Here is a 23,843-nt window from a genome sequence, read left to right as displayed (position 1 = left end):
ATGAATTATAAAAATCGATCGGAATTCACGTTGAGTTTTGGGAGAGGGTTGTGTTAGGGTTCTGTAGCTATCCTGAAGGGAATTTATATTGTGATCTTCCCAAAATACGCTTCACAACCATCAACGCACTCTCAATGCAATTATAAAACCTTGTGATTTTTGTATAAAACCTAAAAGAGTTTAAAATGTTACTTGGGAATGTGCACCAGGAACGAATCAGATTCGGCTTATTCGGCTTACTTTATGCTTTCGATATTACTGCCGAAGTTTTCTTTGTAATAAAATGAATTTTATTTAATAAAGAAACAAATTCTCATTTCTGTAGTATTTTTAATCCCTTTTGAAAATGGTCACCATATAAAAATATCCCAAAAAAATCCCTGCCGAATGACATGCCCCAAAATAAAGTTGCGAGAATGACGTTTATTCTCAAGTTTGGGAAAACCCCCTCAAACTCATTTTCGTCGGGAGCCAGTTTCATCCGATTTTGCGGCATTTCAACTTGGTTTTGGGTTACAAAGGCTTAGAGTGAAGCATGGTTAACGAAACTTGCTCTGATGTACAAAACAGCTGGAATTATAAACCAGAAATAAGAATTTTGTTTATCATTAATTTTTTAGCCCCTTTTTGTAACCTTCACAAACTTCAAAATCAGCTGATCTATAGCTGCTCGAAAATGTCTGAAATGTCAGTTCTTCGTTTGAAAGGTGTTGCGAGAGCAGGATAGCGGTTCCCTTAAAACAGCTATGAACAAGCGAGAAGTCTAGAGAGACATCCGAATGCGACTCCGACATGTCTGTTTAGCTTCGATCAATAGTAGGTAGAAATAAGTTTCTACATATAGTTTCTTGCAACCAGTAGTTGTTCAATGAGCCAATGTTTTGGTCGAAACTAGTCAGGTCGTTGTTCCATGAAACAAGTTGAAATCGATCGAAACTAGTCAAACCCGATCCAACTCGGCAGCAGGATTCGTTCGACCGCAGGTAGAAAATGGTTTCTACTGGTTTCTGACAACTGGTGTTGTTAAATGGGTCAATGGTTTGGTCGGAACTTGTCAGGTCGTTGTTCCATGAAGCAAGTTGAAATTGATCGAAACTTGTCAAAACCGATCAAGCTCTGCAGGAGGATTCGTTTCGGCCATTTCGAAATCGATTGAAAAAAGACAGACAATCTATTTCTATATTAATCCCAGCACACTAATGGACTGCGCCGCGAACTCATGACTCGAGATTTGTGCGAACTCGTACATTTGTGCGACCTGTCGAATCAGTGTAAAATCTGTCGGAGTTCTACACGCTATACACCTACTTGTTTCGACCTATCTCAACCAGAATTCATTGAACAGACTTTTTGGTTGCCAACATTTCTGGAATAATGTTTCAGTCGATTTTAACCCATTTTCCAACAGAAGATTTAGGGACCTGAAATTGGCACATTTGTTGACTATGTGATTATCCAAAAACTATAAAAATCCATTATTCAAATTTTATTCGATGAACGTTATCAAAGTTTTAGTAGATTTCCTTCAAACAAAAAACATTTAGTGACAATTCAAACATGCTTATACGACTCTTTGAAAAGTTGTCTGAAGTCTGCCAAAAAGTCGAGTCGAGTGGAAAGAACGAAACCGCAAGTGTCTGTGTGTGACTGCGAATTCGTGTTCGATTTTTTAAACGTAAAATATCGCTATTTTTCAGCGCTCAAAGTGAACCTGCGTTGCGTAAATCGGTGCCCGGTGTTCGCCACTACCGGAAAAAGGTGGATTTCGATCGGGGGAAGCGCACCCAAGTGCGATTCAAACGTTTTGAAAAACTCGAATACGTTTTATGGTTGAGGAAAATGTGTAAGTTTTCTTACGCTTGTTCTTGTTGAGCTGGTCGTTTTGTTCGTTCGCTGCTCTCTTTTTGCTGCGAGTGTTTTTCTTTTTCACCGAAAGTTATGCCAGTGTGTGTGAGTGCGGCGCGGAAGCAAAAGTTGCGCAAGAGATTGCGACGAAGATATCGGATTGAATCGACCCTATTTGATTTTAGCATTAACTATGCCCAGTCAAATTTTAATTGAGACACTCATGCAATAAATTACAATAAATGAGAATTTTATATTCAAGATGTTTTGTAAGCTGACTAGTGTCAGTTATATAGCTGAACCTATACGGAAAATTTTCAGAAAAGCTAGAGGCAAAGCCAATTTTTAAGAGCACAATTTCACTCAAGATTAAATTTTGTTTTAAACAAATTTATTTGTGTTTATTGCACTATGCTTCATAATTTGTTTAGGAGGAAAAACGTGTTTACAGATTTTGATTTAAATCAATGTAAGTCTGGTATCGAGGCTTTATTATTTTATACTAGCTGACCCGGTGTGCTTTGCTACACCTTTCAGAGTCAAATGATATTTTCAGAAATCATTCAAATTTTTATTGTTTTTGGTATTATTTTAAATCAAATTATGACGAAATTAATAAACAACCACTATAAAATGAGAGCTTCAGCTGGAGTTTCAAATTGCAACACAAACCATAACTTATATTCTGAATCTTTATTTATAAATTTGTTTTAAAGATCTGATAATTTTCATCTGTTTCCTTAAGTTTCGCCCTAAAAAAGAAGGGTCTCAAATTAATCGTTCGTAAATAATCTAACTTATAAAGTATGGTTGTTTTAGCTTGATATGTTCTGGATTTATGCTAAAAAACTGATTAGAGAGCACCCCCCCCCCCCCCCTCCCTGTCCTTCCCTTCACCCCCTGCTGAATGGAGATTGTAATCTTTAATAAACATTTTTTTCGTTCCCAAAAATCCTCTTACATCAAATATAGTTCCATTGGTTGATAAGTATTTAAGCTTTACAACAAAATTTATATGGAGCTCCTTCTTTTCTTCCCCTCTCTACACTGTAAATCGTAAGAGTCTATAACAATCGTAGAAACATATCTCGTAACCAAATTCCTTTCCATGCCATATTTGTTTCCATTTGTTGGCTTCGTAAGCATAAATTGAGAACATATGCTAACAAAATTGTATTGGGCTCACCTCCCTCCTCCCATGTACCTTCTCACTGAAAGGAGGATGATGTGTCAAATAATCATAGAATCATACCAAAATGATTTTCCATGTTAAGTATTGTCCATTTCTCGGATTTTGTAAAATAAAAGTTAAATGTAAGCTTCCCTCTTCCCTTCCTATATTCCATGCCATGCCAAATTTGGTTTTATTTAAGTAGTAAATTTTTGAGTTATGTATAAACTTGAAAGGGAGTACCATCCCCCTTTCCGTTCTCTTCTTTCAATAGAGGGGTGATAACTTAATATTCATAAAAGTATTTTTCGTACTCAAATACTTTTTGATGATTATGATGAAATTTGGTTTCATTTGCTCGATTAATTCTCGAGTTATGCAAAAAAAAAATGGAAACCCCCCCTTCTTCCTTTATATCTTACCGCTTGAAAGGTACGGCTTCAATTTATAATAGAAACATTGCTCGTATCCAAATATACTCACATGTCAAATGTGGTTCAATTTGCTTGATCAGCTCTCCAGTTATACTGAAAATTGTAAGGGAGACCTCGCCTCCCCCTTTTCATCCACCTCTTCGAAAGAGTGAGGGATACCAAATATTCATAGAAGCATTTCTCGTACCCAAATATCGTTTCATGCCAAATTTGGTTCCATTTGCTGTTGTAGTTCTTGAGTTATGCTGTAAAAATTGTATGAAACTCCCCTCCCTCTTTCCTTCCTCCCCGCTGTAAGAAGGAAGGGGTCTCAAACAATCATTAGAACATGTCACGTTCCCAAATACCCGCCCATGCCAAGTTTGGTTCCATTTGCTTAATTACTTTCTAAGTTATGTTGAAAACTATAGAAGAGGCCCCTCCCCCTTTATATCTCCCTACTGGAAAGAGGGAGGGGTCTCAAATAATCATAGAAATATTTTTCGTGTCCAAATACCCTCCCATGCCAAATTTGGTTCCATTTGCTTTGTTAGTTTTTGAACTATATAAAAAAATATGAAAGAGCCCCCCCCCCTTTCAACTGGAAAGAGGGAGGGGTCTCAAATAATCATTGAAATATTTTTCGTATCCAAATACCTTCCCATGCCAAATTTGGATCCAATAACTTGATTAGTTCTCGAGTTAAATGAAAAATTGTAAGGTAGCCCCCCTCTCCCCTTCCTATCACGCCACAGAAAGGAGGGAGGGGTACCAAATATTCATAAAAATATTCCTCGTACCCAAATACCACCCCATGCCAAATATGATACCATTTGCTTGATGGGTTCTCGAGTTATGCAAAAAATTGTCTTTTGTTTGGGAGGCCCCTCCCTCCCTTAATGAGAGAGGGAGGGGTCTCAAACCACAATAGGAACCTTCCCCTGCCTCCAATACCCCCACCTGCCAAGTTTCACGCAAATCGGTTCAGTAGTTTCCGAGTCTATAGGGAACAGACAGACAGACAGACAGACAGACAGACAGACAGACAGACAGACAGACAGAAATTCATTTTTATATATATAGATGGTACATATATTCCGCGATTAAACATGACCTTGTTGCCAGTTTTCAAAATAGCTCAAATGCTAAATGCCAAAAATAAAACATGAAATTTTTGCCGCTTACATTTAATTTTCTATTCAATTATTTATTTATTTTTTACCTGTATCACAATTAGTGACTTAACAGCCTTGCTTGTTATATTGCGTGTGCTTTAGAAGACTCCATTATTATATTATAATAAAGCCAAAAAATACTGCGACACTCGAGCAAAAAGCTTTTTCTTAGCAACTGCCAACAATTACAACTGCTGCTGCCTACTCATCGAATCGAGGCAAATTTTGAGTTTTCTACTGATGGTGGAAATAGTACGACTTATATTTTTGTCATAACATTCATGAGCTAATTTTTGTATTAAATTCTACCAATTTACGGAAGATAATATTTTCCGTCACTGGCAGTAGATCCATAAAGTGGTAAAATAAAGAAAAAAGCCACAAGAAAAATTTTGCTCGCCATTCGCCATTAGACAGCAAAGAAGGTAATAGTGTGAATTTACTAATTTCAAATTTTCATTCTTCCCTTTTCATGTTACGACAATACTCATCATGGCTCGGCTGTGACTTATCATCTACGCACCAATCGATTTGTTTTTTCGGGCCAATAAGGAAGTGGTGTGAGCTTGAACAGTCGAAAATCACGTCTATGTAGGCTTGAGGAAGCAAGTCTCGGATAGTATTTTGTGTATTTATGAGCTAAGGTTGTGTTTTGAATTTCCAACTATTTTTAAGTTGCGCAAATTGGTTTGTGGTGAAGGCAAATCTTCCTCTAAGTGGCAAATCAATTGTATAGTTGAACCGGATACACCGAAAAACCCTGCCCGAATTACAATAGTGCGTGTTGTGAGGTGGTGATGGCCTCCGGTGGCGGAGGAGCAATCGTCGGTGGTATCGGAAGCAACAACAGTGAAGACCAGTGGCTCAAGGAAGACGGCTACCTGAACGTAGATGTCGAAGCCGATCGTATCGTTTACCACCCGCTCCTTAATGTGATCCTGGTGTTCACACGTAGCTCCGCTTTGAAAGTTCTAGATGTCAACTCCGGCGTTATTTTGCAGAGCTATGCAGTTTCCGGTAAGCGAGACAGATTGCATCATGTACTTTTTCGGCAATTCAAAATTTTTAAATTCTTTTCATCAGAAACACTTCCACCGCAATGCCGATACTTGCCGGATCAAGATAAGATCCTATTTTGGAATGGTAAGAACATTTCGATGAGGGGCGACTACAATGGGGTGCTACTTCTGGACACCATCCTGCAGGCACCGATCAGCCAGGCCGATGATCCTATTCGCATTGAGTTGCCCCTGTCAGAGGCGGTGTTGTTTTTTCAATGCCTACAGAACCTAGAACAGAACGGTCTGGAAAACACGACCGACGTGACCTTCGAGCTGAACCACAAGATTTCCGAGGCCCAGCAATTCGTTAAGCGTGGAATAAAGGCGCAAAAGGTAAGTACAGCGTTATCACAAAATGATGGATTTCAAAGTTAAAATATTTGTTTCGGTTGCTCCCGTTAATTTTATAACGGTTTAAACTTATTTATAAAAGTGTTTGTTTAATCAGCCTCAGTTTACTATTAAACACAATGGCCATATTAGTACGTTACATTACACAGCACATCATAAAAGTAAAACTCAACCCCACAAAGGCTATTACTTTTCTGTTACACAGCACATTATTGCACATCGTAAAAACATAGCTTAGCCCCTCAAAGAGCTCAAAGACTGTCATTTGTTTGCTATTATTGGCATATTGACTTTACACTTTACATAATGAATATAAAAACCTCCTCCGCGATGATAAAATTTTGCCTCATAAAAATCATCGAAAAAAAAACAAGATACTACTTCCGTGCAAGACCTAATGGCCGCGCATTTAAGGTGTTCTAAACGTTCTTTATGCTGTTAAAAATCCATCTTTAGTGCGATTTTAAAAAGAGGCAGACTGAAACTTTGTAAAATTAGATATTCATACGATCAAAAATGCGTAGCCGGTCCCGCACGGTAGTCAACTATAGTTGAAATATTGTTTGTCATTTTCAGTGGGAAACCATCTGTCTCGAGTTGCCCCATTCTTCGCTACGGATGGTAGCCGGAGGAATGGTTATGCAGCTGAAGCGCCTCGATCGACACATTCCTGCACTGGCCATTGCATCAGCCATCAATGAACGTTTGACCGATTTGCTGGAGGGGGCTCGTGTGACGGAACCTACCGCACTCAACCGCTTCCACATGTTCTCGGAGGCAGTTCGGAGGCAAACATTTGAGGCGTGGCCCCACATGGACTACAAATGGGTCCTGCCGGATCAGATGGCTCAAGCAGGTTTTTATCATTTCCCGGGGGACAACGGAAACGGTGACCGGGCGATGTGCTTTACATGTAACGTTTGCTTGGTTTGTTGGGAGAAAACGGACGAACCATGGAGTGAGCACGAGCGACACTCACCCGAGTGCCCTTTCGTGAAAGGTGATTTCACTCAGAACGTTCCTTTATCAGTGACATACGCCTCGAGTCCGGCGATTGCAACTCCAGGCTTCACAATAGTGTCTGCCGGAGAGCAAGGAAATGTACTTTGTACCGGGAATTCGTCCGCCGATGTCACTATTTGGAACTTGGAGCGACAGTTAGTGAAGGTTCATGATTTCAAAATCAAGCTACATCCGGATATTCTAGCTACAACAACTCTCAGTATGGATACTAATGTGCATGAGATAGAACTAACTGCTCTTGCCACGCATTACAACAAATCTTTATTCGCGGTCAACAAACCAAAAACGGCTACACTATCTTTGAAGCCGAAAATGCTCGGAACCAAAATTGTTTGTGGTATTCGTGTGCTGAGTACGGAACCAGAAACAATTTCTAGTGACAAAGAAACTACGCTTCTCTTCATTGTCTACAATATTGAAAATCCAATCAACTGTGAGCAGGACAGCCCGACAGCCAATTCAAAGTCTAAACAACGCCTGTCAACACTCCTGGTATCACCCAGCAGCAACAATATTCCTCCGGCGAAAAAATCCTCCCTCAGCACAATCGACGAGAAGTATGAGGACGACTTTATCAAATTCCTTTCGGATAATACCGATTCTCAATTGCTAGAATCGATAGACAAATTGATCGATATTGATATAAAAAAGGACGAGGCTCACCTAACGCAACAGTTTGCTAAGCTAGACGATACACTAAACAAATTGATCGAAGCATCTGCTTCCTCGACTGGCAGTTCCGGCGAAGAATTTTTGTCCTTGGGCAAGCAGCTTCCCATTAGTATTGGTGGTATTGGAGGGGGAACGATCAAGCTTACAGACAGCAATAATCAAGTGGTTTCAACCAAACCTTCACTAGCGGAGAGCGTGAGTTCAACCGGAGCTTCAGCCGGCAGTGATGCTGATGTTACGACTGCCTTATCCACTGCTACCAGTTTGGCGACTACCAACAAATGTGAAATCAGTTGCATTCCGCTGCAATACATCGAGCTGCCACCGTTCTACTGCAATTCGCCAGAAAACTATAAAATCGGAGAAATCATTCCGTCTAGCGATAATCGACATCTGCTGGTGGTTGTTCGTTTGAACAAAATAAAAACCAAGGTAACTAGAACTGAGATTGATGTGATGGGTAAAAATGAAAACGATGAGCAAACCGAAAACGAAAAAGCTACCGGTGAAATTCTGGAAGAAATTGAAGAAAATGAGTGGAAAACAATTCTCTATCTTTACTATCTCTACGAGGATGGACTGGTAAAGTGCGATGAACCATTGGTGAAATTTTTAACAGATGATGAAACTCCGGTCGAGATCATCATGTTACCGAAATGCGACAGCAGCGGTAGAATTTTTGGCGGTAACGATACCGAAAATGGTGTGTTCGTAATGACCTGCGAAGATGGAAAACTCCGAATCGTGTCGATTAAAACGCTGACCGTTATTTCTGAAGTTGGTGTCGCTGATGACCGTTTCGTATCTGCAACTTATTGCAAAAGTCTGGAACGACTTTGCGGTTGTACGGCCAAAGGATGTTTGCATTTCTATTCCTTCTACGATTTGGATGCAGATTCAAGTGATGAACGTGATGATGATGTTAGTTGTGTGATCGAGAATAGTGGTAAATTGATCATGGATAAACCTTCAACCATGCCAAGCCTTCTTAAGTATGACGCTACACCGTCTACTTCATCTTCACCGGCTCAACCACCTTCTGGGTCCACCAACGCAAATCCAACATTCGCCGGAGATCACAACTACTGTGACGTACTGCTAGCATTCAAGTCGGATATGTCGATGAACACTTTGAAAATATTGTACTCGTTGACACTATTCAACGAAATGTTGACGCCTTACACAGCTGAAGTGCCAGGTTGTTGGAGTGAGCTGGAGCAAGCACAAAAACAGCGTCGCCATCCTCAACATTTGCGACCGGGCGATGATACCCATTTGACCAAAACGTGGAGGCTACATAATGGCACGTAAGTATTGGAATTATTTTTTCGTTACTTACATATAATTCCATGATTTCATTATTTTATCTCAACAGTACAACTCTGGACGAACATCTGATCGAACTGAGTCTGCCGAAATGCACCTCACTCGGCCATATCGATTTCAAATTCTCGCTCTATCAACCGTGTACTAACGCACCAGCCATCCAGGTGACCTTGCTGAAACAAAAATCTACCGGTTTGTGCTCTCGTCGAAAATCACAATCCATCAACAGGGTCGATGAATCTATCAACTTCAATATTGGTTCAACGGATGGGAAAAGTATGTTGAAATTGTGCCCTTACCTGGTAATGATAAGGAATTAATTCAATTTTTTTCATAGATTCAATCGAGAATCCAGTATTGAGCGAAGAATACCTCAACGCACGAAATGCGGAGATTTTGGTGGGACCTATCGAACTTGCTTCCTGTATGGATCTTAGTGAACAAGCAGGTTCCGTGACGCTAACCAGTCCGAAGCTACTGAAATCCAAAGGGAGAAACTATCTGCTTCACATCAAAACTATGACAGACTTTTCTAAGGATGGACAGGCCAAAACTAGAGGTAAATATCAGTAAGAAAAAAAGGTTCTTTCAGTTAGAAAGCTTCCCTCGACCATAATAGGTGTGCGTGTTTACTAAAAAAAAACTCATGAATGCATTATGTACATCATTGCTTATGAACAAAGGCATTCACTTACATGTCACCACACAAATAACCCTTCATAGCTTTGGAGTAGCAATATCTAATCCACCCCAACCCTTCTATATTTCCGCTATCACGTGATTGCTAGTTCCGGTGCGCAAGAAGGGTATAACTAGCATATTGTTGACTTCATTCGTGCACAGTATGGCTCGTGGCAAATCTGACAGCGCATCACTTGGTGGTTCTTCTTCGACGACTGCAGGACCTGCTATAGTTGGGAAGGATAATAAAGGAGGCAACAATGGCATGGGTTCGTCACCAACTTTGCCGTCCGATCCCAGCAGCACCTCCGTTAATACCAACAAGTCGCAAAAAAATGACTTTTATATAGGTAATGTCACCAGGGTGTATTTGCTACATTTTCGTTGTTGTTTGTTGATCGGGTTAACAATTAATCTAATCCATCACATCTCACTATAACCTGCGTAGCCTAACAGTACTGGATTTCCCAAAAACGATAAATTAAAATAGTTTCTTGATGCTTTTTCTAACCCAACCAGGATGCGACTGGCTGAACGAGATATCCATCACGGTTCGTTCAACTCGACAAGTGTACAAAATCGAAAACGAGCGTGCCCAACGGCTGGCAATGTTGGAATCAAATTTGCTGTTGAACAACTTATTGAAAATCTTGTACAACTATGCTAATCCGGAAGAAGACGAAGCTGTTCAGTTACAGCAGAACATTGTTTTCGATATCCTCATTTGGATTGTAACCATTCGGATGATGCGATATCGATACCCAAAGAATCCTTTCGGAAAGAAAATTCTTTCCGGGGAAATCAAAGATCTAGCTTCCAGTGACATCAACGTTCAGCAATCTGAGTGTATACAATTAGTAGAGAAGCATTTAGTAGAAATAGTGCGTCACTGTATAGTTCTGGGAAATCGTAGCATAGCTCACAAGTGTGTCAAGTTTGTGAGCGTTGCTTTAGAGTAAGTAGTAATGCAAAGCCAGTTTGTGTGGAATGTTATTAAACATCATTTTCTTTTATTTCGCTAGGGGTGCTCAAAACATGATAGATAAAGACGGTTGCAATCAATTCGAGAAGACTTTGAAGCAGGCCATCGTTACATGTCTACCGGAAATAGTCGATTCTCAACATGCAGGAGCCCTAAGGTGGTTCACGTTGCTTATTTCTGGAACCTCGACAAGCGATTCTCACAGTCCCATTTCCGAGCACTGTATCTCACTACTGAAGGATGTTGCAATCGAAATGAACAAACGAGCTAGTCCATATGCAGCACTTTTGCGCACTCGGTTCGGACTGTATGGATCACCTTTCGATGCAGAAATTTTCGAATCGCAACCGTCATCCGGTATGCGAAACCCAAATTTGTCGTTCTCCTGTTCTTCGATTGGAAAAACCGGCTCGGTGGCCAATTCTGCTGCGGCAAATCAGCACTCATCTATCGATTTGCGCTCGGTATGTGTTACGGATGGGTCAGAATTGAAATTTCTTCCATTACAACTGCGGCGACGAGGCATTGGAAATCATTTCAAGGGCTTACTGGAGGTTGAACCATTACATTATGTATGCAGTTCGACATCGGATGCAACGCGCCTGGAAAACATTGATTCAAATAACATTCAATCAACAAATATAATAGACGATTTTCTTATGGAAAACACTGTTCAAAACAATATGGAAACAGTGCAGAACCACATAAAGCTAGAAGAAAAAGAAAACTTAGACGACGACATGATGAACAACGTTAAGAATATACTTGTAGATAAAATATTTTATTCTGCGTTGAAAAAACATAAACTGAAAGATGATGTGAACGAGGCCAAAAAAGCAGAGGATCTTGATGCTCAAAATGAACACTTCAACGAAATTGAAAGTTGGGGTCCATCGAATGAGCCAAGGATTGTATTTGTCGGAGGTAACACTAACGAAGCAGCCTCGATAATCGATGATAAATCACAGGCCTCGATTGCTTTGAACAATAAGATCCAAGAATTTTTCGAAGACAGCAATGCCGAAGAAAATGCAAATGGTTTACCGTGGCATAAGTTACTAAGCACACCACCGAAACAGATGATTGTTGTAGAACGGATGCATTCCGGTGCTATGCGATACATAACTCTTGATTTCGGGGCACCTATCATGTTGACTGATTTGATCATTCCTGCATGCTCTGATCTAGCTTCGCTTTTCATTGATATATGGTGCTTTGAGGAAGAAGCAGACAGCGTTCGGTTGGTAGTATCCTTAGATATCGGCTCACGTACATTGGTTCTTAGTGATCTACAACCCCCACCAATTTGCCGATACCTGAAAATAACTATCACGGGACGTTACGGCATGTCTGCTACCAGATGTCGTATGCCAATGGGGTCGTTTTATGGTCACATTGTGATCCTAGATCACGAAGGGTACGCCGACCCGGTGATGAAATATTTGAAAAATAAAAAAAGTAATCTGCCAGCTCAAGTCAAAATTCTCAAAGCTCTTTACGAAGACGTTCACTGCCGGTATTGCTTGTCCAATAGTAAATTAATCGATATGCTGCAACCGTACCTAAATAGTGAAGCATCGAATATTTCCCATATGCAAGCATTCCTGAATCGCATAAAAGAAAGTGGTGGAGATCATGCCGGTTCCGCTAATCCATCTGTCTCGGCTGCCTTCCAGGAGAATCACAAGGTGTATGCTGTATATGAGGAATGTATGGCATTCCAGCATCAACTAAATGTAATAAAACGTGTGATCGATCGTATTCGTGCACCACTTGATGCCCCCGAACAACCGAAACAATGTCAACCGGATGCAGAACTTCCCAGAGGTGAGTAGAAGAATTTTAATTTATGTAATATCCAGCAACAGATTTTTTTTCCGTTTCTAGATCTTTCTTCAATATACACCGACAAGCTTCGCGTTCTGAGTGAATGCCTTATTGAGACTCTGTTGCACTTGATCACGACCTATGGAGGCCAAAACGTCGCTAACATCTACTCTCACTTTGACCAAGATACTTGTAATCTTCTTTTCGATACATTGGTCATCAATGGGGATACCCATATCCAGCTAGCTACATGTTCCATTCTGGTGCGAATGTGTTGTTTCAAACCGTGGTGGGGTGAATTTCTAGCAGAAAAGTTTTTGAAATTATACTCTTCGCAAAACAGTCGCATCTTTCCCCAAGATCGTGTATTCTTCCTTCTCACTTATTTGGGACGAAAAAGCATTTCTATGGGCAGCTGTCGGTCGATTGTGATTGATGGTATTTTGAAAGCTTTGGCTACCCTCCTGGCACCTATATCGGCAAATCACACAAACAGATCCAACATCTGGTGCAACACCGACTTAAATCTAATTGGATGGATTTTACTGTTCCTGTCAGTGTGTCTTGACGAAGGAGTTAACGACGGCAAAAAAGATCCGAGCAACATGAGGTGGGATTTCATGTCTGGTGAAACGGATATGGCCAAGTCGCGGTTAAATATGGGTAATGGTAGCTTGCGCACATTGACTCGAACGTTCAAGAAGCGATTCCTTCCAAATAAACATTACACTACTCCGCTTAGTGGAGGTGTTGGAAGTAGTGGGATCAGTAGCAATATAGTCGCAGAGAAAATGTACATGATGAATACTGATTCGTTGCAAACACCGGCGAGTAAACTGGAAATGGCTCTTAAGCAACATGAAAATCAGTTGAAAAAATTGCAAAACAGTGTAAAACAATCGTTTGGGGTTTACATCAACGAAATTACAAAGAATAAGCCAGCTATTCGAGCACCAGCTAACGATGGCAGCCCACGAGCACCTCCAAATTATGGAAACGATAAAGACAATGGATCAGACAGTAGCTCTAGTGAGTCAAACGAAACAGCATTCGATAAGGGACTAAAATCTCTGAAAATCGGAAACATAATTGTCGTTATTCGAGGACTAATCGGATTAATTTTGAATATGGATTTCACCTGTAATATGGACCTATTTTTGATAACGTGCAAAATCATTGCTCGGCTTGTGCTGGCATGTCGACCTGTTGTTCAACTCTCAAAAATAATCACCACAAACCAGTTGCTGCAACTGGTTCGAATAGCAGTGTGGGAAAATCAACAACAACCCTGGGCGGTACATGCCATCACTTGTTTATTGCAGGATATATTGGAAGCAGACAAAAATTTCAAAGATGAAGACAACGATTCCGGAAATTCTTCAGGTGACGAAGCAGCTGGAGGTGCTGGAACATCTAGTGGTTCTTCGTCCGAGCTTCCTCCACCAATTCGTCTGCCACCAGTTCCGGAAACGGCATTCAAACCTGTTGTTATGCATAACAGCATACCTGTGTCCAAGGAAATCAGCTACGCAGACGCCGTCAAAAATCAACTGCCTTCATTAATGGAATGTGACGATGCCGACATGGAGGAACTTCTTATTCTGGATGATATGCTAGAACGAGAAAAGCGAGCCCTTAAAAAGTATGGCAGCAATACTAATGGCCGCGACGGACTAATGTTCCTTTATAAGTAAGAGTTGTTAACTATCTATGTTTTAAACAGGCAAATATTCGTATTCCAATTTTTTCCTTTTTCAGAACCGTTTCATCGGCAATGGATGCTCGGCTAGAGATTGGACTAGATACAAACGTTGAAATAATTTTGAAAAGATTAGCCTTGAAAAGTACTTTCAATCTCATCGCTATCCTCCCACACGTAGCCATAACGGATGCTATGAACGCCAACCAAGAAGATTTAGCTGTCTGGCCAGAATCCATCGTTGAACCATGGTCCGGTGTGGAATATCAACAAGGACTAGAGACCAACATCATGCTAACAGAAGTGTTCGATAATATTCTCGGTGATTTACATCTGATTGATTCCTGGCTCAATTTAGAAAAAATCCTGCAATTATGGTTAACATTGAATGGGGAAACCCTCGAACAAGTTCCGGGTAGCAACGCTCCAGGCCTCAATGCTTATTCGTTCCCGAAGATTCCCTTCGGTGATCGAGCAGTGCACGGGCTATTGAAAGCCCTGGCAACACATTCGAATATCAAACTACGAGCATGGTGTCTCGGTTTTCAATGTCTGATCCTTGCCTGCAAACCGCATTTTGAGGCGGACTATATGGATGCCAACTCGACTTCAAGCGATAATCACTTCCGGAAGATGGGAAATCTGATTGTGAATGACGACAATTTCGAAAAAATGCTGTTACGTTTCTTTTCAGGAGTTGATCAGTCGATCTCATCTCTGGATAGTAACAGATATGTAAGCTCATTGATCTATTTTCTCACTCATGCCAAAATATGAATAACACAACAAAATTTTTTTTCCACAGGCTGGACCAACTGTATGTAAACTAGTTTTGGAACTGTTCGTTTGGCTTGAGCTGAAGTGTAACGTTAAAGACAAGCTGAAGGAAATCCTTTTGAAGGTCATACTGCATTTAGTTCAGTTCGGCGGAGCCATCTCTAATCAACAGGGACCTATCGATGCTCAAAGTCAGCTGATCAAAGAGTTACTTTACTTTTCATATGACAAAAGCGACCTCGGTGTGGCAATGAGCATCATAGAGTGTGTCTGTAAGTATTTGTTTTAAATACCTATTTAAAACCTTTGAATTTATACTTATTCATATAAAATTTTGTTTTCTAGCATGCCTTGTGTACAACAACATTGTTAATGTGGACAAATTATACTGTATCCGAGCATCGGAAACCAGTAATTCGAACAACATGTTTGGCACCAGATTTGGTAGCCTATTTGCGACAGTTCTTGGTTCAGAAAACTCCCGTCAATGCAAAACAGTTACGGACAACACGCTATTGATCGATCTGTTAAAATTGGCCTCCATATTGGTTAATACAAAGAACCCTCGAACAGGCGAAGATAACGCTACTGCCTATGACAATTCTGCATCTTTTAACGATCTGAACACTTCGAATGAAAGTCAAACGGATGAAATAAAAGCCGAGCAACAGAACATAGAACCGAGACCGAAAACACCGTGCTTTGCAGATACTGTGTTGCAACATAGTCCTACAATGATTCGACTGCTGAGTTCCTTGTCTCACTGCTCCAATTCGTCCTTTGCCATGTTAGTGGCATCATCAATGAGTTCTTCCGCCCTGAGTGATTCTAAAAACAACACACTGAGTGAACCGCAAACGGTGGCCGATGCCGTTTTTCAATTGCTGCTCTATCTAAGTCGGACGGCTACGCAAAATATTTTGGTAGTTAAACCTTTGTTCGATTACATTAACTATACCGCCAGTATGCGCCATGCCATGCCTAAACTTCAACTTTCAGAACCTTTCTTATGGTTCATTTTGAAAGTTTTGGAAACATCTGCTTCGGTAGCCATTTTCGCTGATATGGGAGGTATCAAAGTGCTTTGTGAAAGTCTCGTACGCAGTAACCGAACGCTCATCAACACTCAGCCTAGTCTGGTTTCTATGATCATGCAGAGACTGTCCAAATCATCCAATTTGCAGACAACATTATCAAGTTCGTCCAAAAAGAGTTCCTCGTCCAGCACTCGCAATGAAGATGGCCTGATCAACTTTGCACCGTATTGTACAATATCTTCTGAAAACCAAACCGCACAACCAGCTGATGTACTGATTCAAGCACCCATTGCTTCGCATCGTCGTGCTCGAAATCCTGCTTGGAGTTATCTTTTTTATCCAAATGAATCCCACGTAGACTTGACCATCACTCTTCCTACAGCAGTATTGTTGAAAGAAGTCCAGTTACAACCGCATCTGTCGACGCTGGCTTCATGTCCATCCGCCGTAGCGATTGAAATCACTCGAGACAGCAATCTAGGTCCGATTCCGATTACACAACCTATTTCCACCGTCGGAATGACTTGTATTCGATTGAAATTCGCACAACCGGAAATTGCCACCAGCGTTATCATTCGCTTATATCGGCCACGAGATGCTAGTAACATTGGATTGACTCAGATATCCGTTCTCGGAACTACAACATTCAGCGATGTCAACTACAATACAGGAGGTCCAAGTTGGGCTACAGGTAGCAATATTGCTGGTCCAAGTACTAGTAATGCTTCTGCTTCCGGAATAAAACCACCTAATGACTCCCTGAATGAGTACCAAAATGATGATGACAAGGTAGCTCGAACAAGCCTCGGTTGGCTTCGGATCTTAGCACAGTGTTTCAGCGTCGTAATCTATGCAGCGGATCAGCAGTTGACTAATCGTGTCATCGATGCTGCAACAGAAGTCCCCGGCTTTCTTGAAGCATGTTGCTCACTATTAAATATTGCTCCTTACAGCCCCAATTTCGCTCTGCAGAATTTGGAAACGGTTCTCCTGAAACTGGGACTTCACAACCGCGATCTGGGTCTGAAATTGATCAACATTCTACTCAAGGAAAGCATTCCACAAATGTTCCAACTGAGTAACGATTCCATATCCGATCTTTTGTATCACTTGTGCACTACCCAAAACGATTTCACTCAAGACCGATTAGAGGCGTTACTTGGCTGGGTGCAACAATTGCATGACACCTACAGAAAAAATCAATCAAATCACTTTGTTATGCATGCAACAAACCCATATAGTGGATTCATCAAATGCCTAGCTTCGATCCTTTGGCAAGCACATGCTATCGAATTGATTCCTAATCTGTACAACATGATCAGTAAAGAACTGTTTGAAACACTTTATGATTGGAATCAAGAGCTAGAACATGATGAACCTCTTAAAAAAGCCATCGATGCCGTCCTTTGTTCTATTTGCTGTATAAGACCTGAGCTCTTCACGATGCTGCTGAAGCGGATGGGAGTTCTTGTTCCGAATTTGTCCACTGATCTCACTGCTTCGATTTCTGACGATAGAAAAGACGGAGAGTGCACCACTGATGACGTAAAGCAAGAAGAATCCGATTCGGCAGAATGGTATAGTCATTTGGTAATCGAAGACGTTTCCAAAATGAACTTGTCAAAATCACACCTAGCCACTATATCGTTAGCTTGCCAATCTCCGCTTGCAATGCAACAGTTAATAGATTCTGGACTGCCTAATCTGCTTACTTCAGTTGTTTTAGAGTTCTGTCACTGGGCGTTGGTTAGTATCAATCAACTTGATCGAGAAAAATCGAGTAGTAACGAACCATCGGTAGACAACGATAATCGCGAAACACTTGAGGAAGAACAAACAGCAACTGCAGGGTATAGTGAAATCCCACAAAATAACTCTGAAACTTCCTGTCTAACAGACGCTGATAAGGAACACCATAAATATTCAGGAAACTGTTCAAAGGAGACATCCTATCCTATGGTGAACATTCAAAAGGTTACGGAAATATTGAACTTTTTCACCGATGTTTGTTCCGAAGGTCTTATGCGCGATTGGTTAGGTTGTTTTGAAGGTTCCATTTTCTGGGAACCGTTGCTGTTGCTCCTATGTAATAATAAACTGGCAATTCTAGCTCCGGAGGTTACTCCCCAAGCTTGTCTAGATTTGGAAGAATGTCTTATTAAATTCCTCTCTAAAGTAACGGCCTGCCACCCTAAAAATCAAGAAGTTTTAACGGTAAACCTCATCTCAGTTATACGTAAATCGGACACAAATGGATTGAGCACCATTACAACCGGTGGCACACAGGCAAACAATCGTGTTACTAATGGCAACAAATCTTGCATATCAGGTTTTACGCGCAGATTAGTCTTGCAAATCCTGCTGGAAAGCGAAAAAATACTTGTTACAGTTAGAAGTGATCTTCCACTTCACAACAAAGATCAAAATACCTACACGGTAAGCAACCATCCATCAAAACGCCCCAATGCCCATTTTCTACTGTTTTATCTAAGTACCAATGCCAAATGTCAAGAAATTCTTGATCAATGTGCGACTGTGTACAACCAGCTAGTACCGAACTTTCCCTCCGATAGTCGCGTTGGTGAAATTCTGACTGGAGCTACGTCGAACGTTGGTGGTTTGATTGGTTCAGCCACGGGCAACAGTGACTCTCGGAAAGAGCTTTGGGAAATGGGGTTGGGCATGGAATTCCTCAGTGTAGCTGCTGGTGTAACCGCTAAAGATAAGCGTCTAAAAGAGGCAAAAAATCAAGCAACCACCATGAAACAGAAGGATATCCTGTCCATGTTTAGTAAGTTTTGATGTTCTCCAACTAGGTTCTTGTTTATTTAAGCATTTTTTTTAATGTTTTCATCGTTTTCAGAAATGAAGATTGACGATCCGAAGCTAACAGCTCCTGAGGGTGTGACGCTTACACACACTGCAGTGCCAAATGGAATGATCACAAGTGACACCACGATATCGCAGATACTGGCCATGCTTAAATCGACCAATGTGTCGTTGTCTACACCTTGCATTAGTATGAATTTGGTATGTTATCAGAAATATTTTTTATTCCTTAGGGGCTTATATTCTTAAACTTTTTTTTTAAAGATCGAAACAAAAGGCAAAACAGATTTAGATCTGATCTGTGAAAGCAGCAGTGGATCGTCGTCATCTTCGCCAATTCTGAAGGCAGCAGATTTTATTCCGCTTCCATCACCGCTTCAAATTTTCTCCAGCCGCGGGGGTCTTTCATTGCTGGCCCATTATTTGCCTACGGTTTACCCAGAAACACCAAAAGCTCATCAGCAGTTTGGGGACAAGGATAAAAATATTCCTCCTGGCGGCGAATGGGTGAAAGTTGAACAAAACGAGGAAATTTACGAAGATTTAGACGATATTTCGGCCGAGTCCTCTCCCAAAGCACAAGCCATATCAGCGGTTCCCCAACACTCCTTGACGGCCTTTGCGCTGTTTCTAAAACTGCCAGCCTACTCAGAAGTACTATTGCGGGATAAAGTTCGCGCGCAATGTCTGTTACGACTAATACTGGGCGTCACTGGGGATGGTGAAGGAAACGAAATATACAGTTTAGCGCTGTCATCTTCATTGCCGACCTTGCCGTTCGAGGTATTTAGGCAGCTGTTGGATAGTTCACCGTTGACCACCGATGATGGAGTGCTGTTGAGGCGTATGGTTATTGAAGTAGGTGCCATTCATTTGGTGTTGAATTGTTTGAGTATATTCACCCATCACAACGGCAGTGGATCCAGTGGTTCCAATTCATCGGATAATGTATGTTTGACTTATTTTCGTGTTTTTGTTTTATACTAATAATTTCGATGTCATAAATTAAAGATCCAAGCCACAGCCAACAGTAAACCAACTAATAGCACTAATGCACCTGCAGCAGTCCCATCAACGGCCAATGGCGGGGAGGAACAGCTTAATTCAGACGACAAAAGCCACATGTACTGGGCCAAAGGCACCGGTTTTGGTACAGGATCAACACAACGGTCTTGGAATATTGAACAAGCTCTGTTGCGTCAAAAAAGCGAAGAAGAGCATGTTACTGTGCTATTGCAGGTTCGTATAGAACGTAAATGTTCGCTCACAAAAAGTATTCATATTTTCCTTTTAATTTTCCCAGGTTCTCTCGAGTTATATCAATCCAGGAGATAAATTGCCTACCAACATGGACATTGATGAACCAAGCTATCGAGAATGTAGTGAAACACTACCGGAATTACCTCCAATATTTTTGGATCTTTTGCAACAATCTTGTCTCATTCCGGCCTTAAGTTCGTACCTTAGGAACGATTCTGGTTGGTATCTTTTTGGTGATTTTATCTTGTTTGTTTCATTTATTGGTTCCCAAACCTTTCAGTTTTGGATATCACAAGACACATTCCCCTGTATCGGGCGATTCTACAACTGTTAAGAGCTATATCGCTTTCGACGCAGCTAATGTCCTTATTAGTGAACAAGGACAACGAGGGTAAAATATCAATAGCAGTTTTGCTATCCAACATGAAGGCATGCGTCGACACATACGCAAGCCGTTTGAAGTAAGTAGCATTAATTCAATATAAGTTCGTTGATTCTAAGCAAATTTAACATATTGTTATTATTCCATAGGGTCAATAAAAAGTCCAACCTTAAAGGACAAACGCAAAAAATCACTGTGAGTCTAGATGATGGCGATGATGAAGGATTGGCACTATTAATTCCCGACATTCAGGAAACGTCACTTCTTGTGCAGAGTGCCACCAATTTGGATGCTTCCGATGCTGAGGACGAACAAAAAGAGTCTGTTTCCCGACCATTGGCAAAGTCTGTGGAAGACAAATATATGGAGCTAATGAAGGCCCTTCAATTCGGTAAGTAATGTCTATTCTAATGGAATAACAGGAATAAAATCTATTTATATCTTAACAGACACGTTTGAAATGATCGCCGAAACAGAAAATGGCTATCGGTTTACCATTTCTCACCATTTCGAGACCAACGTTCGGATGGCGGGAGACCGAGGTCACCCTGGCCGTGTTAAACGTTTGGCCCAAGAAACTGTAACCCTGTCCACGAGCCTTCCGCTCTCCTATAGTAGTTCCGTTTTTGTACGCTGTGATACCGATAGGTTAGATATAATGAAAGTATTAATAACGGGCCCAGCTGAGACCCCGTACGCCAACGGTTGTTTCGAGTTTGATGTTTACTTCCCTCCGGACTATCCAAACTCACCGATGATGATTAATCTGGAAACAACTGGTCGTAACACAGTTCGCTTCAATCCAAACCTGTACAACGATGGCAAGGTTTGCTTATCGGTATTGAACACATGGCACGGCCGGCCGGAAGAAAAATGGAATTCTCACACGTCCAGCTTTCTACAGGTAAATAAGACGACATTATTCATGAGTACTTGAAAGGAATGTTTATTTACATTTATCATATTCAATACTTTGCACAGGTGCTTGTTTCTATACAAAGTCTCATTCTGGTGCCGGAACCGTACTTCAATGAACCGGGCTTTGAGCGCAGCAGGGGGACGCCAAATGGGACGCACAGCTCCCGAGAGTATAATAGCAACATTTATCAGGCTTGTGTGCGCTATGCCATGCTGGAGCAGTTGAAAAATCCATGCCCATGTTTCAAAGAGGTTAGTGATCTGCAGTAAAATGCATTTATACAAAACTTTCACTTACTTATACTTACTTATATATTTTTCTATTCCTAGGTAATCCAAACCCACTTCTGGCTGAAACGGAATGAAATCTGTGCACAAATCGAAGATTGGATCGCTGAGTTGAGTAAACCTTTGCAGAAAGAACGAACCGGCCGCACCATTTCGTTCAACGCTATGGTATTACGTCGACAGTATCGGCAGTTACGAGAAGAGCTGGCTAAATTAGCTCCACCCGAAGGATTGGACGAACTGGATTATCCGTTTCATGCCGGGATAACGCCTACGACACCATCGGCCGCCCCTTATGGCAGTTCTACTATAAACACTGCAACATCTGCAGTCGATGATCCTCCTCAACAGGAATCAGGAAGTATGAACATTCCTCCAGCTGAACCACCACTCGAAGTGATGTCTGGGCTAGCGATTATCGGAAAGATCGATATGATTCCCGATGAGGAAGAGGATGATGACGATGCTGCAGATTCGATCATCGAACTCGAGGTAGGTCAGGATGATGATGATGCACAGGGAGAAGGCAGTGTGACCAAACCAGACGAAGAAGCTGGTAGCAGTAGCAGCAGCAGTAATGGCAAGGAAACTAGCATTCCTGATGAATTGCAACAGCAGGAAGGGGACGGCGACTTGTCACCCGAGGAGATTGTTCTGTCGATGGTGTGGTAAGTGTTTTGTCCAAATCTCTATTTTTGTCTCTTCTATTGGTGTCTTCAATATGCGTGTATGTGTGTGCGTAACATCCCAACCGAAAACTGCCAATCAAATTTGTGCAACTCTCATGTCCTAATTTGTAAAAAGTGCCATCTGTTTGCTGGCAAACGAAACACATTTTTAAATAAGACATACTTTCGAACGATTTTTCACAGATACAAAACCACGCAATTGGAGCCTTCAGTCAATTTATCTCTGTAAAGAAACAGTCACACACTACAACGCTTGTTCTACCCTTTAATTTGAAATCAAAGACAGTGAAAAGGGATAAAATCGAACATATTTGTCCAGCTGAACAATATGAAACCAGACATAAACAATTAAGAAATCCTTAATAAAAAAAAACCTAAAAACAGGACTCAATATATACAAGAGAAATAATACCAAGCTAAGCTTAATTGATCATAGAACAAAAGCAACAATATCAAACGGAGAGCTAAATTTCCAAGTGTATTTGCGTAATGCAAAATAGTTGATGAGCCATACTAGTAGAAGCGAAAATGAAAGGAAAAACGAAAATGCCTTGTTTATTTAATATTTATTTGAAAGGAAGGGAATGCGCTTCAAAGGAAAAAATGTTTTTGATCGGTGTATAATAGAATGGGCGCAAGTTTTAATTTATAAAAACACGAGAAGCAAAACGTACTGAGTAGGGTTCTTAAAACGGTTAAAGAGAAAATAAGATTATTTTTAACACCACCATCAAATTATAATAAACTTTCAGTTTGATGTTTAGCTTATTTTTTCCAATTCAAACTTTTGAAATAGTTTTTTTTTAAATTCTTATGTTAATGTTTTTTCATTTCCCTTTTTTAAATAAGCAAATCAGAAACGCTTTGAATTTTTTTTTCTAATGAGCCTTCCTATTAGTTTAATATAAAAAAGTCGATTATTCTGTACTATCCAGTCAAAGTCAAAGACTCTTGAAAACAGAGCGAAATCGCTTGAATGTTTCAGTTCTTGTGATGCAGTTTTAATGTGTTTATATAGTCTTTGATTGACGGTGAATAGAAGGTGGTGTTTTATGATTTAATTTGGACGCTGCATATTTTGGCCACAAATGTGCCGATTGATGAGGAAACTATGAAATTTGCAACCGGAAATTATACAAATAAAAACATCTTACATGGATATTATACATTGTACTAGTAACACATATTAATAAATTAAATTAATGAAGTTTATCGTTTCAACTGTTTCTAGCGCATACCGAAAAGCATCCAGAGGGGCAAAGTATAGTTGGGTTTAGGCAATATTAACACGCTCAAACGCGGGTATCGCGCTTAGCATAATAACTAAAACCTTTTTTTTTCAATGCAATAATTTTTATAATCAAACAGAACACTTTACACTGATTCATTGGTCCTTGACGTTGTTGAAACATTCAGTGATGTTTAAAATGAATGAAT

At 40.7% G+C, this 23,843-nt stretch overlaps 1 protein-coding gene across 4 annotated transcripts; it reads left to right on the top strand.

Annotated features, from left to right (window-relative positions):
• The first annotated feature begins 1,625 nt into the window (after nucleotides 1-1,625).
• LOC129743707 (baculoviral IAP repeat-containing protein 6-like) lies at nucleotides 1,626-23,613 on the top strand. Of its 4 annotated transcripts, XM_055735841.1 has the most exons (23): nucleotides 1,626-1,843; nucleotides 5,157-5,621; nucleotides 5,688-5,998; nucleotides 6,593-9,018; nucleotides 9,087-9,313; nucleotides 9,375-9,596; nucleotides 9,826-10,068; nucleotides 10,238-10,673; nucleotides 10,741-12,527; nucleotides 12,588-14,217; nucleotides 14,286-14,961; nucleotides 15,032-15,275; nucleotides 15,349-18,831; nucleotides 18,904-19,070; nucleotides 19,134-19,817; nucleotides 19,881-20,108; nucleotides 20,173-20,347; nucleotides 20,410-20,590; nucleotides 20,661-20,902; nucleotides 20,961-21,415; nucleotides 21,493-21,681; nucleotides 21,760-22,385; nucleotides 22,590-23,613. In XM_055735841.1, coding segments are annotated over exons 2-23 (14,853 nt in total). In that variant the 5' UTR covers nucleotides 1,626-1,843; nucleotides 5,157-5,401; the 3' UTR covers nucleotides 22,591-23,613. The 4 variants fall into 4 exon arrangements, with proteins under 4 accessions (XP_055591816.1, XP_055591806.1, XP_055591797.1 ...); XM_055735831.1 differs by having other exon boundaries at nucleotides 5,161-5,621; nucleotides 21,760-23,613; XM_055735822.1 differs by having other exon boundaries at nucleotides 21,760-23,613.
• Nucleotides 23,614-23,843: the final 230 nt, after the last annotated feature.

The sequence above is a fragment of the Uranotaenia lowii genome, chromosome 1 (genome assembly GCF_029784155.1).
Source record: "Uranotaenia lowii strain MFRU-FL chromosome 1, ASM2978415v1, whole genome shotgun sequence".
NCBI lineage: Eukaryota > Metazoa > Arthropoda > Insecta > Diptera > Culicidae > Uranotaenia > Uranotaenia lowii.
This window is presented reverse-complemented; position numbering and strand designations above follow the sequence as displayed.

Coding starts and splice junctions, on each gene's coding strand:
- LOC129743707 (XM_055735831.1), top strand. CDS start 5,402: ATGGCCTCCGGTGGCGGAGGAGCAATCGTCGGTGGTATCGGAAGCAAC. Junction 12,528..12,587: donor GGATGCAGAACTTCCCAGAG/GTGAGTAGAAGA, acceptor TTCCGTTTCTAG/ATCTTTCTTCAATATACACC. Junction 19,818..19,880: donor GTTCCAATTCATCGGATAAT/GTATGTTTGACT, acceptor CATAAATTAAAG/ATCCAAGCCACAGCCAACAG.